The following is a 13,940-nucleotide window of genomic DNA, read 5'->3' as shown; positions in this document are numbered from 1 at the left end:
ACGTCCCTCAAGGCCCAATTGAGCGCAGTTCCAGCTCACAGTTCATGAAGTGTCCCTCTGAAATGTGTTGTCTCTGCACATTTCGGCTCTAAAGAGAAACAAATACACTGTGTATTTACTCAAGCTGCCACCTTGACTTATTTCAGTATATTCTATAAAATTTGCAGTGTGAGATTGAATTCTCCAAAAGATGCTTACAGACACTATCCTTTTTTTTAAATCCAGAGAGCGCAGACACATGATTCAATCTTGACAAAAATAGCTGCATTGGCTTCCAGTTGCCAGACGAATATATTATGTGGTGACACTCATTGCACACACAGTGCTTGTGCCACAGATGAACCACAATACTTTGCTGATCTCGTCAAGGAGCATAAACCATCACATGAATACCGGTCATCCTCGCAGTGGCTTTTGGCTATCCATCGGGCAAAGATGGTCACTGCATCGCGCACTTTCAGATGCACTCATGTGGCCGTCTGGAACGCTCTTCTGATATTAGGAAGCCACTGGAGCTATGAACTCGTTTCTTTAGAACTGCTTTTGTGTTTCGTTTGTTGTCGTTTCCCCGCAACTCCGATTAGCACGGTTGGCTACGTACGGTGCAAAAGAAATTAAACAAAAATACACACATTGGCCGATCTATGAAAGACCCAAGGATATTTCAACCAAAAGTCATAATCTTTTTTTTTCAAAGCCACAAAATTCGCCTGAAATCCAGCATGGGAAAATAATTGAAAGACACTGATCCCCCAAAGTGTGGGCTTGTGTTCTCGGGGCTTAGAAAAATACCACTCAGCCATGCTACAATCTCAAATGCAATGGCATTAACACATGAGTAACTTGGTGCATTGCGGTTGACGAATGTCAAGAGGGATAAAGCAATAATCGTTTGTAAATGCGGCCTCAAACTAGGAGTTGTGACAACACAACTGCCCAGTTAGAGTGATCGAAATTCCGCTGAATTAGTGCATGAAAAAAACAAAAGACATTTGATGCTCTGTACAAGCGAGAATATTCCTATGAGGTTATCCCAATGCCCCTTGAGGGCAATAAAACACCTATACTTTGACTGGGAAGAGTAACGTTGATTTGCAAAACACACACACACAGCAAAAAACACCAGCAATTGATTCCTTATTGATTCCTCCACCCATGATGAGGACTCTGTCTATACCAGGCCGACTGTGGCACCTCATCCATACTGTGCTCAACCACCACACTGCAGGTCACAACAACGCACTCACTCACCGACTCACTCACCCGCCCACTCACCACACTGCAGGTCACACCAACGCACTCATTCACTCACCAACTCACCACACTGCAGGTCACAACAACGCACTCACTCACTGACTCAATCATCCACCCACTCACCACACTGCAGGTCACACCAACGAACCCACTAACCCACCCACTCACCACACTGCAGGTCACACTCACTCACCGATTCATTCACCCACCCACTCACCACACTGCAGGTCACACCAACGCACTGACTCACCGACTCACTCACCCACTCACTCACCCACCCACTCACCACACTGCAGGTCACACCAACGTGCTCACTCACCGACTCACTCACCCACCCACTCACCACACTGCAGGTCACACCAACGCACTCATTCACTCACCAACTCACCACACTGCAGGTTACACCAACGCACTCACTCACCCACCCACTCACCCACCCACTCACCACACTGCAGGTTACAACAACGCATTCACCCACTAACTCACCCACCCACTCACCACACTGCAAGTCACACCACTTCTCTGTATGTTTCTTTCCTCGCACTGCTCAACTTTGGAATTCCCTCCCATCGTCTATTTTCTCATGTTCTTAAAATAATTAACCTCGCTCAATTCCAGGAGCATGTACCCTTATCTTCACGGGTGCTGTTTGTTGCTGGCTGCTCGGCGTTTTGGCCATGTGCGCAGCAATTGGGATGCAAGAAAACATGCAAAAACTAAAATAATTAAATGATCACAAATCCGAAGTAGGATGTTCCTGATGAAGAGTTTTAAGACGCCATGAGAATTTCCTGGGCAATTTACGAATGAGTGGAATGTTCTTGTCTTCCTCGCAAAATTTTTTTTAACAATCTGAATCGTCCCTGACCTAAATAGGTAAAGGACATCGGATTGAATTTCATGCCGCAGTGCAACATGCATATTCAGACTAAAATGCCTTATATATACACGAGTGAATAATTCTAATTATTAATAATAGATGCCAGAAATAAACTATTCATTTGAGGACACTTTGCTCTACTTGTGAATTATATATCTTTCTACCAGTTGACAAAAAAGGGGACACTTTCAATTTAGCTGAGCGTACGTTTCAATGAATCACATACGCCTACTTTTGAAAAAGTAAAGTATGGTTCTAGATTTGAAGCTTTCGTGACTGCAAGGATTCATACTCTTAGGTTTTTTCGGTAAAGTCACGTAGGTAAAAAATAATAATAATAATAATAATAAAAATAATAGAAATAATAATAGAAATAAAATTATAAATCACGACATTTCGGAGGCAACACAAGTCTCCGTCATCATGTGGGACCCTCACAGCTAAATTTACTGTATCACTTGCTAAATTTACTGTATCACTTGAGACAGTAAATCTAGCTGTGACGGTCCCACCTGATGACGGAGACTTGTGTTGCCTCCGAAACGTCGTGATTTATAATTTTATTTCTATTATTATTTCTATTATTTTAATTTTTATTATTTATTTTTACCTACGTGACTTTACCGAAAAAACCTCAGGGTATAATGTATGGTTGTAAAAAAACTCAACACAAGATTGAAAAACATTACCTTGTAAAAGGTAAAACAACTACAGGGTGTCCCAAAAGTCAGGAAACATAGGGTAAATTAATTTATTTTAACACCGACATTTCAATATATGAATAGTCTATTTTTGAAGGTAATATTTTATTAACTTTTATTTTTCCTGTGGGGGTCACCTCAAATCTGTCGCTTTCAAAACTCGACCAAGAACCCCGAATGAATTGAGACAAAGCGTAATTGATGAACGTTCAAACATTACAAAAGACAATTTATGCATGTGTGAATGTTAATGGGAGTCAGTTTTAACATTTCTTAAAATAAATGAAATAACCCTGTGTGATATGATAAAATAAATATAATAACCTTCTCCATCCTGACTTTTTGGGCCACCCCGTGCATATATAATAGGTGACATTTGGGGCAATGACCCTTTTTTCATTGCGAAGAGAAGAACCATTGTCCAGCACTTTGGTTGGATTAATAAAAAGAATATTCACCCTTTTGCTTCATGGTGGACATTAATGATCCAGTAGGCCGTGTCTTCCGGTGTGCTAAAAATTCGCCAAGTTGGAAAAATCACCCGCAAATTACTTAATCGAGAAAAACCAAAAGGACAACATCACCCCCAGACTGGCAGACGAGTGTCCACTTGCAGGGCTGTGCTGCGTAGGGATGCTTGCCACTGGGGTCCCCTAGGCTACACTGCCGTAGGGCAACGGAATGGTTGACATGACATGATGTGAGGAGCTTTGAGATGCTGAGGAAAATATAAGCGCCTCATGAATGTTCCGTGTGAATATTTGGTCTTGTTTTTGCTTGCTGTCTTTGCTTTCCATCCCCACCCTGCAATGTTCTGTAGCTACCACCACAGTCGATTGTCTGTGGGGCTGTCGTCCTCCAGCCGTGGTGCTGGCCACCCACCCCCTGACGTGCCGTGCGAGGCCTTCATAGGTGCTCGCTAATGGCACTTACTCCTACAGTCTGTTAAGGCGAAACGGAGGGATCTTTGCCTTTGCAACAGAGCTGCTCAGCTCAACGGAGCCTCACCGGCTGAAATAATGAAACATGAGTCTGAAATGCAAGTCCTCGCGCGCTACTTATTTTGCCGCCGATCCAAAACGCCCTCCGTCTATTTTTCAGTTTTTCGTGTTCGTGCTGCTCATCTTCATTGTGGAGCTGGCGGGAGCTGTGACGGCCTTTGTCTTCAAAACCCGGGTGAGTGCACCGTGAGTACGCAGTGCAAACCTGCTCATGCGACAACCTCGGGGGGGGGGGGGGGGGCAGCGGCTCATCGTAGCGTTACGCGCAGCGCACGGCGAGCAGACGTGCCCAACGCGTCTTCGTTGAGAGTCAACCCCAAGGCGGCCCTGGATATTTATAGACGGGCCACGCGAATGCCACACGCGTGGGTCGCCCCGCCGTCTCTCTTCCCAGACGTTCAGCGTAAGTGAAGGGATTACCAGAGTGCTCCGTTACCTTCAGGGCTTCGGTAATACTTCATAAGGCGCACATACGATGCATTCACGCTCGGTGAAATTCTTGGCGGTCACAATGTGTATCAATGTACATGTGTATGTATGAACATGTGTATGTTCGCATGTATGTACGTATCCGACTTGGCAATGCAGTGGTTCGAGCGCCACTGAAAAATCATCAGGTTGCGAGTTTAAATCCCAGTCAGTGGGTTCAAGTACCCCGTCATTCTTCTGCGGTTGAACACTGTGCTGAGGAATTTATTTTACTTGAAAAAACTCTCCCAAACAGGGGGCCTCAAGCATGGCCTGCTTCAACGCTCAAGGCTGCAGAGTAAAGTAAATTAGTGTGGCATTCCTACCCTGCTGCAGTGGCATGTTTATTGAATGATGTGCTCCTTTGTGCATTACGGCTCTACCTCTTAATAATTCTAAAACCTCAATAAATATTTTATCCAAATGGGTGGTGGAAAATGTTGGCAGCGTATTCCACTCATGAATGGGTCGTTGTGAATATACCAGGGCATACCGGGTGTGGTGAGCTCGGGCTTGCAAGGTGTACCAACAGGTGGCACTTCACCAGTGGATTGAATCTAACTGCATGGGGAGTGCGGTGATGTACGTTGCTTAGGCCCATCAACCAAGACTTCAACAACGAACCGCACCGCCGACTCACGTTCCAATCCCCCTTCTGGGATCGCGCTCCTGCTGTCACCATCCTAGAATCTCATGCAGATCCGGAAGAACGCTGGCGAACAGAGTGGAACGACACAGACGTCCAGAATAAACACCTCATTCCAGACGCAAACATCGGAACCTCCTGCGTTTTGACTACAACTAAACTAACTATTTATATATTAGCAGGTGAGACCGACTGAGCTCGACCTGGCCACAAATGATAAGTAAATTAAGTGGCTTATCATCTGGAAATTTGTAGCAGCCAAATTTACTTTACGCATGTTCATTCTAAATGTGGATGGAAAAAGCGAAGGACCCGGTGAAAAATCCACGTGACCACGGGGAGAACATGCAAACTCCAAATATACAACAGGCATCAGGCTCGGGATCGAACCCCCACCCTCCTGTATACAAGGCAATGTAGTTAACATCTCGCCACCGCAACTTTCCTCGAAGACACTGGTAGAACCATTAACTCCATCGGAACATCAAAAGGCCGATGTGCACACCTTCATTAATGGAAAATGAAAGACAAGCCAAAGTGTGATTGTGACCACGCAACCCAAACTATGGACCACATCGTAAATTCCTGGAGCCTCCGCTCCTTCAACAGGAGAGGAATAGCAAAACTACACAAACTCTTTCCTGAACCCCTCGCGTTGTTGCTCGCAGACCTCGACTTTGGCATTTTGCTCCTGGATAGATTGCCATGCACAATAAAAAAAATCGTGCTGTTTTCTAATATGTGTGGAATATTTGTGAGTACTCCATTTTCCTCCCACATGTTAAACGCTCGTACGTGGAATTTGCCAAACATCTCAAAACAGGACCGTCCTGAAAAAAAACAACCTTAAACTTGATACTGTATTACCATGTATAAATGATGGAACTTCTTTTGCATCGTACGTAGCCAACCGTGCTAATCGGAGGAGCGGAGGAAGGAAGACCAATCTAAACACAAAAAGCAGTTCTGAAGAAATTCGTTTTCAATCGAGTTTTAAAAGTGCGGAGCTCAAGTGCCTTCCTAATATCGGAAGAAAAAGCATCCCAGTTGGCCGCAAAAAAGCATTCTCCGATTAAAGTTGTTTTGGTAAATGAGTTATGGTTATGGTGGAGAAAGCCACTCATGCCTGCCAACATTTGTCTCCCAAAGTTGATACTCTCCACCAGATTTATATTTTAGGCTGAAGGCCCAGACCAGGTTCAGAACCCAATTAACGGTGATGTGCCTGACTAGGAAATGAACAAGGGTGACAAGCATTTGTGGCCAGTGTGCCGATCATTACGCCACCATATTGACAGATGTGCATACAATACGCCTTACACAGACATCCACACACACACAACTCGAGTTTGCACTATTATAATTAGCGTTCATGTAATGTAGAGCCCCTTCTCAATCCGCTTTCTGGATGAAGACCTGCCCATGACATTTCAGTCGTGGCGGTTGTTTGATCATAATTTTCTCCACTGCTCAGTGTGGGTGCGTGAATTAGGCAGTCCTGGATGGGCTCAGGTATCATTCGCCACTGATGATAGCCGTGGCTGGTAATGGAACATAGGGCGAGGGGTTCACAGCTCAGTGTGCTATACCACTACGCTCCTACTGCACCCCCAGATTCGAGTCGATATATCCCCAAATAAGGAAGGGACTGATGCTTGCGGCTGATGGGTGTGGCCTTGTGTGTCAGTGGGGAGCGGTGGGCTAGCGATTAGCGCTACGCTGCGCTACAAACCCGGCGACCCGGGTTCGATTACCGCTCATGGCCAACACCGATGACGATTATTTGAACCGGTCCTGGGCCTCCCCTAGGTCGACCCAGCCTTAATTGAGTACCTGGTACGGTGTGTAAACATCGCCACTGGGGAGACAAAGGCGGCCGGGTGTGGTGCTGGCCACCCACCCCCTCGTGTGCCGTGCCGGCCTTCATAGGTGCTCGCTAACAGCACTTGCCCAAACAGTCTGTTCAGGCTATATGGGGGATCTTTGCCTTTGTGTGTGTGGGGAGCGGTGGTGCAGTGGTTAGCACATTGCGCTACAAATCCGGCGACCTGAGTTCCATTCCCGTTCACGGCCAACAACTATGACGATTATCTAAACCGGTCCCGGACTACCCCTAGGTTGACTCAGCCTCTAATTAGTACCTGATGTGGTGAGTAAACATCGCCACTGGGGAGACAAAGGCGGTCGGGCGTGGTCCTGGCCACCCACCCCCTCGTGTGCTGTGCCGGCCTTCATAGGTGCTCGCAAACAGCACTTGCCCCAACAGTCTGTGTTAGGCTATAAGGAGGATATTTGTGTGTGTGTTTCATGGGTTTACATAGCATGTTGAGGCCGCACCCCCACATGTGTTAATGTTCATTTCGAACATCCTGTATGCAGCACTCGAGATAAGAGTAAGCCACAAGAGAAAAAGGCACTCATTGCTGTTAAGAAAGCCTGGCTGGGAATATTACACTAATGGGTACCTCAATGGTAACGATATATGGGAAGGAAAGAGTCTCTACTATCTCGTTAAAACGCCTGCTCCTTCTATTAGAAACAGCAGCGCCCCTTGAAAACCGCAGTGTTACGATGGAATACCGCAGTGCCCTCTCTCAACCCCAGTGTCCTCACCGCATATTGCAAGGTCAATACCGAGAGGTCTTTACTGCCGCCGCTGTTGATGTCACCACAACTCACCATGGCTTTATTCCTTCTGCTATAACCCACAACACTTGACCCCCCCCCAAGGTCTCTGATCGCACGGTAGCCTCCTCCTGGCTTTAACTCTTCACCGTGGCCGCCACACCTCTGGGCGCCAATGTTGATCCCTGTCTCGGTGGTCTGCCTCTTCCATCCTCCGAAACGCCCCAGCCGTCAAATGTATCCCCTTTATGAGTGACATCAGGAAGGCTTTCTTGCCATGTTTTATTCAAAACTTCCAAGTTGCTTACCCCGTCCTTCCGTGACAATAGCAGTACTAGATTACGACATGCACTTTTATTCAAAGGCCAGAATATATGTTGTATATAATCGCTTTGGTTAAAGTCCACTTTCTGAATCCTATAGTGGTCTATCAAAAACACACCAAGAATGGTCTAAGAATGGTCTAAGAATGGTCTAACATCCAAATAAACTTCGAGCGCAAGGCATGATACAGCATATTTCGAAAAACTATTCAAACAATTATTTTACAAGGTAAGGCCCACTGAGCTATATAGCTCTTTTTCAGAAGCGACTGGCCACAAATATGATAGCTCGACGAAGTGGCTTATCACGTGGAAATGTATAGCAGCCAAATACTCTAAACGCATGTTTCTAAATATGTGGAGGGAAAAACTGGAGGACCCGGAGAAAAATCCACGCGACCACAGGGAGAACACGCAAACTCCAAACATACAGACCTCAGGGTCGGGATCGAACCCACGTTCTCCTGCATACCAAGCCAGAGAGTTAACATCTCGCTACTGCGGTGCCCTATTAATATACGCGCATAGCTCCTCATATATTTGTACGAGCTACGCTGATAGCTAATTTTATGAGACCGTTCAGATGCTTGGAAGCTTCATTCACAGACGGTAACAAGCAGTTCTACACCAGACTGATGATTGCCCAAAGGTTTGTCACGTTGCTTTGAACTTTCAGACCAGTTGGTCCTGCCATGTCAGTGATGAACTCGCAGTCGGAAAGTTGTTAATTGTGGGTTTAAGAAAAGATTAAATATCCTCAATTCAATGGTTTGCCAACGAGCTGCTATTGTTTCATTGAGGTTATTGGAGCCATCAGGGGGAATGTTGGCTGGTCAGGGTTTTCCCAAGATATGGTGATGTTCAACAGTTTTTAGCGTCTACACATTACATACGTGCACTGCTACCCATCAAGATATATTAGCAAGAAATTAGGTTTCATCATTAAATACGACTTAATCACGATGTATAAAGTTTTGTTGTTCCATTGAACCGATATAATGAATATGAGGGCAATTAAACATTTTATTGGACCTGTTATTTCATAACTACGGCACCAAACAGGGACTCGTGAAGTTTTGCTGTATCCTTGGGAATTTCAAATCTGTTGCACGCGTTACTTTAAACAAACTATTTACAAGTCTAGTCATGATAAAGCACTTCACAAAAGAGGCGAAAACAAGACGGTCTCTGCATCGCGCTCGTTCAGATGAGCTTCTGCGGCCGTCTGGAACGCTCTTCCGATATTAGAAAGCCACTGGAGCTATGCACTTTTAAATCTAGATTGAAAACTCGTTTATTTCGAACTGCGTTTTGTGTTTAGTTTGTTGTGCTTCGCACGCACCTCGAATTAGCGCAGTTGACTAGGTACGGTGCTAAAGAAGTTCAACCATACATGCGTGCATCACTTGTCCACACGCTCCAGTCGTGCTCACGCAGCCGCTTCATCATCATCAGCGGGATTTGCGCTGTGCATGTAACACCACTCAACAGCCTGAGTGGTCTTCTTGTCGAAGCATTGCAGCAATGGATTTATAGTGGGTCTGACTACACGGCAATTATATATAAACCATTGTGCTGTAATGCCAAGACAATGAGCCATAATGGGCAACGTCTTAATTATAATAAACAAATTAAAATTGATTTGGATTTGGGCTCAAAGCAAAGGGTTTTTTCTACATGAAGAAATAAAGTACGGTGCTGCGTGACAGTGATTACATGAAAGCTGCAGCCTCAATGTGATTTTTTTTTTATTATCATCTCCATAGTCATGGGAAAACTTTCCGAACAAATATAGTCCACGGTTTGACACGTACGTTTAGGTTTAGTCGCGCATATGCCTTCACCTGTCTGCTATTTTGTTTTAGTTTGGTATTTTATACCTCTGCGTTGCACGGGTTTGGTTGTCACTTATTGACCCAGGTTAGCCTTTCAAAGTCTCAGTGGGTTTTCGTCCGATAAGATGCACATGCCCAGCCCATTTTGTTGATCCACTGCTGGATGATTGCCTTCCCTCACCATGGAACTCATGGGGGTTATTTTTACGTGGGGGTGGATGTTGGAGCATAGTGCAGTACAACAATGGTTAATGTTGCACTGCTGTCTGGTGGCAACATGAGCACATAGCAGCCTGTACCACCTCGTGTGTGCATATTGGTCACCCATGCGAGCACTATCCAGGCTTAAACCTTGCTTAGCTTCCGATATCTGATGAGGTCGGGCTGGCGTATTCTTGTGTGATTTGGTCGTAGGTCAAATTTAGGGATATTTTTATCGTTAAATGTGTTACGCTCATGATACACAAACTGAATTGCCCATGTAGGGATCAATTGTTTTTCATACAAGTTTACACCACGGTAGATTATATGGACGATGTGAATTTGATAGACCCTACAAATGCCACACTGAAAGGCTGGCAACGCCGTAGTCATTGATCCATGAATAGCATTGCGACTGCAAATTGTGAACATTGATCTCATGTTGGGTGGGCAGAATTGTTGTCATCCAGTTTTGCATTTTACCTTTTTACAATTACTGTAATGTGCATGCATGTAATGTGCATGCATGTAATGTGCATGCATGTAATGTGCATGCATGTAATGTGCATGCATGTAATGTGCATGCATGTAATGTGCATGCATGTAATGTGCATGCATGTAATGTGCATGCATGTAATGTGCATGCATGTAATGTGCATGCATGTAATGTGCATGCATGTAATGTGCATGCATGTAATGTGCATGCATGTAATGTGCATGCATGTAATGTGCATGCATGTAATGTGCATGCATGTAATGTGCATGCATGTAATGTGCATGCATGTAATGTGCATGCATGCACATACACGGGTGCTGGCTCTGCAAGCCTGTACACTGGAGACTAGGGTTGGCGGATCACACAAATGTTGTGAAACTCCATCCCCGTGGGTGTCGAGGTTCAACAAGCAGTACAGCAGACGCAGACACATCTCCATCTGTTCCATCTGTACAGGTCACATGGTCGTCAGTCGCACGTGCGGGTTTTCTCCGGGTGCTCCGATCTCCTCCCACACTTCGACGCAGTAACCCCTTTCCCGTTCCGATGACGTACGTGTACATCATCAAAACTAAAGCGGACGAAAAGCTTAAATAAAAATAACTTTATCGGTACCGAGGCTCCCACAAGGCCATGCAGGAGGGCGTGTGGCACAGTTTGGCACCAGCTATCATAGAGTGCGGTCGTGTTGCTACAGTTATCTGTGGTGAGTACAATTTTTTTTTTAAACAGCAGCACAATGCGTCTCTAAGTAAAATTAACACTGAGCCAATTGCGCGTTCCGAGATTGAGAGGTGAACGGGACACCCACCCTGCAACTTGCAAACGTCTCGGAATAGGGAAGGGTTAATTAGCCGAAAACAACTTCATATACAGCGGACGGCAGAGCTTGTGGGGGGGGGGGAGGTGGAGTTTGGTGCCAGCGCACCGCCTGTCTGCTGTCTCTCCGCTTGTCTGTGGTTTCTTTGCACACCCCTAAATATTTGTCTCTCTTCGCGAGTGAGTGAATGCCGTGTGATACATTTAATGCATGCACATTGCGAGTCTGAATAGTGAGTATTATTGTTATCCTACCTTAACGTAATTCATATAGTGCCATAGCGGAGGCGCTTTACGGAGAATTAAGAATGGTGCATATGAATGTAATGGTGAGGTGAATAAAATAGATGAGAGGAAGGAATGGGCGAAACTGTGATGCTTCAATTAGGTGAAAGCAAAGTTTTGCTGATCACACAAACACATTTGCACGTACACCTATAGATGTGCTTGCACAAGCACAGACACAGAATTGTATTTGTAGTTATGTGCTCATATTCAATTAAAAAAAAATCACTCATGCCAATGTTTATTTTCATTTGCAGCTGAATGAAGATTTTTTCAAGAATGACCTGAAAAAGCAGTACCGTGGAGACAACAACACAGATGTTTTCTCGAAGACTTGGAACACCATCATGATTTCAGTAAGTGCACGGTAGCCTATTCAAGTCCCTTAATAATCAATAATGCAGAGCCCCGTGTCAATGCACTGCTGAATAAGGGTCTCCCCATGCTGCGTTGGTCATGAGGGATATTTGACCATACTTCACCATGCAGGTCAGTGCTCGACCGATGAAGCACAGAGCCCAACACCGTTTCCGATGTTACTGGCCACTGACGTTATAGCCGTGGCCAGGAATTGAATCCATGTCGCCAAATCACCCTGAATGTAGCAATCTCATTAGATCTCAGAAGCTAGGCATGGCTGAGCCTGGTTATTATGGGTATGGGTTACAGTTTCTGGGAAGCCATAAAGGGGAGACTGGCCCCAAGTATAGTAATGTTGAATGCTGATTCGCGCTCTTTAACTTGATTATTGTTAAGCTCTGATGCAAATCTCTCTAACTGGTATTTGAGCGACCGGACAGTGCAGTGGTTAGAGCGTTCGACTCACACGTTCAACAGTCTGGCAAAGACTCGGTCCATTGTTTTCTTTTTTATCCCAGGGTAGAAAGAATTAACAGCACTCTGTGGGAATTCAACAGTGATTGTAATTAATATGGAAACAGCTGTCCTAACAGAGTAGTGTGGAATTTCCACCACAGAAATGAGCACCACCCATTGCTTGGAGATAATTTGGCTCTGATTTACCAATTATAATTATTTGGCACTAAATTGTCATTTTATTCTGTGGAGTCACGGATAGTACAGTATATATGTTCAATTATTCACATTTCACGATTGTAATTAAATTATGCCAATTTCTTCATTTAATGTGGAAAGTGTTCTCCATGAAGCCACCTGTTTGCATGATGAGAGAATAGACAGAACTGGCTAGCATGGCGAGCATTGTCTGGCCTCACGTGAACCCATTGCTCTCCCACTTACTGACGTGAACGCTGGCCACTGCATGAATAATGGCTCCCATCATCTTCTGAGGCTATTTTTTCAAAAATAAAGGATTACGTCGCATCACGTCTCTCTGTCTCCAAAGCAACGAGGCAATCCTTTCGTAGATGATGGCCATTTGGTAATAGCTAACACCACGCCACCTTAATCCTTTCGAACTGTGAACGGAATGCCGTCGTTCTGGTAAGTAAATTCTAGCAGATTTTTTTTTTCGTTCTTTTCTCCAAATGTAATGCAATGCACCTGCCGGCCTGCCTCCGATTCCATTCCCAGCGCTGCAGTGCACCACGATGTTGTGATGATGAACTGCGCCACATTAGGCCAAGCACATTCTACACCGCCGCTTTTGTCATGGCTCTAAGCGGTTGGTCACGGGGAGCTACGGTGTGTTATGCCGTGACCGCAGGCGGTGACAAATGTGCAGAGAGTGGGGTTGCAGTGATTCCCTCCCCCAGTTATTTGAGGTCAGTGTAAGTAACCAATGACTGTGATTATTTCCCCTGTTGTGGTTAGAGCCCTAGACTCACAACCGGAAGCTTGCAAGTTCAAATCCCGGTCGCGTCACCTTTCTGTTTTGGCTTAGCACCGTCATTCTCCTGGGCTATTTGAAATGAGTACCATGGGGTCAGAGTACCGAGTACACTGGGGTCAGAGTACCGAGTTGCTGACTTGTAATCACAGGTGGCGACCTGTTATATTTAACGAGGTTCTCAAGTTTAATCACCGCACAGTCACTTGATAGTCTCTGCGATGGTGACTGCTGCGGGAGGAACACTTCTCTGTAGCAAGGATTGTGGGAGTGTACGGCGCCTCTCTTCGCGTGGATAAAAGGAGTCACTTGAAGATATTATCTTACGCAGGCACTGTAGTCTCCTTTTGCAGGTCTTTCTCGAAATGGGGTCCACGCCTGTAAGATTGGTAATTCAAGCAACCCCGACTCCGTGTGTCGAAATCGGTTGCAGAGTTCGCTTGTATGGAAGCAATGTTGCTGAAATTACGCACTCCCAGAAGGCCCTGCGGCTGATGGGTTTGTTTGTATGTAGAACTTTTTTCGCACGGTACGTATAGCCAGCCATGCTACTCAGAGGTGCGGGTTGTGTTAGAAATACTTTTTTTTACGTGGAG

General features: G+C 45.3%; 1 protein-coding gene across 3 annotated transcripts in view; it reads left to right on the top strand.

The window, feature by feature from the left end:
- LOC144933784 (tetraspanin-18-like) overlaps positions 1-13,940 on the top strand; it is a 114,681-nt gene that overhangs the window by 87,132 nt on the left and 13,609 nt on the right. For 2 of the 3 annotated variants that reach the window (XM_078858896.1, XM_078858897.1), the window contains exons 4-5: positions 3,937-4,011; positions 11,792-11,890. In XM_078858896.1, coding sequence (XP_078715022.1) covers positions 3,937-4,011; positions 11,792-11,890 — 174 coding nt within the window. The remainder of the gene's footprint in view (positions 1-3,936; positions 4,012-11,791; positions 11,891-13,940) is intronic. The other variant, XM_078858898.1, reaches the window with a different exon arrangement.

Source organism: Lampetra fluviatilis, chromosome 8 (assembly GCF_964198595.1).
Source record: "Lampetra fluviatilis chromosome 8, kcLamFluv1.1, whole genome shotgun sequence".
NCBI lineage: Eukaryota > Metazoa > Chordata > Hyperoartia > Petromyzontiformes > Petromyzontidae > Lampetra > Lampetra fluviatilis.
The sequence above is the reverse complement of the archived record's forward strand: the minus strand, read 5'-3'. Positions and strand labels throughout refer to the sequence as shown.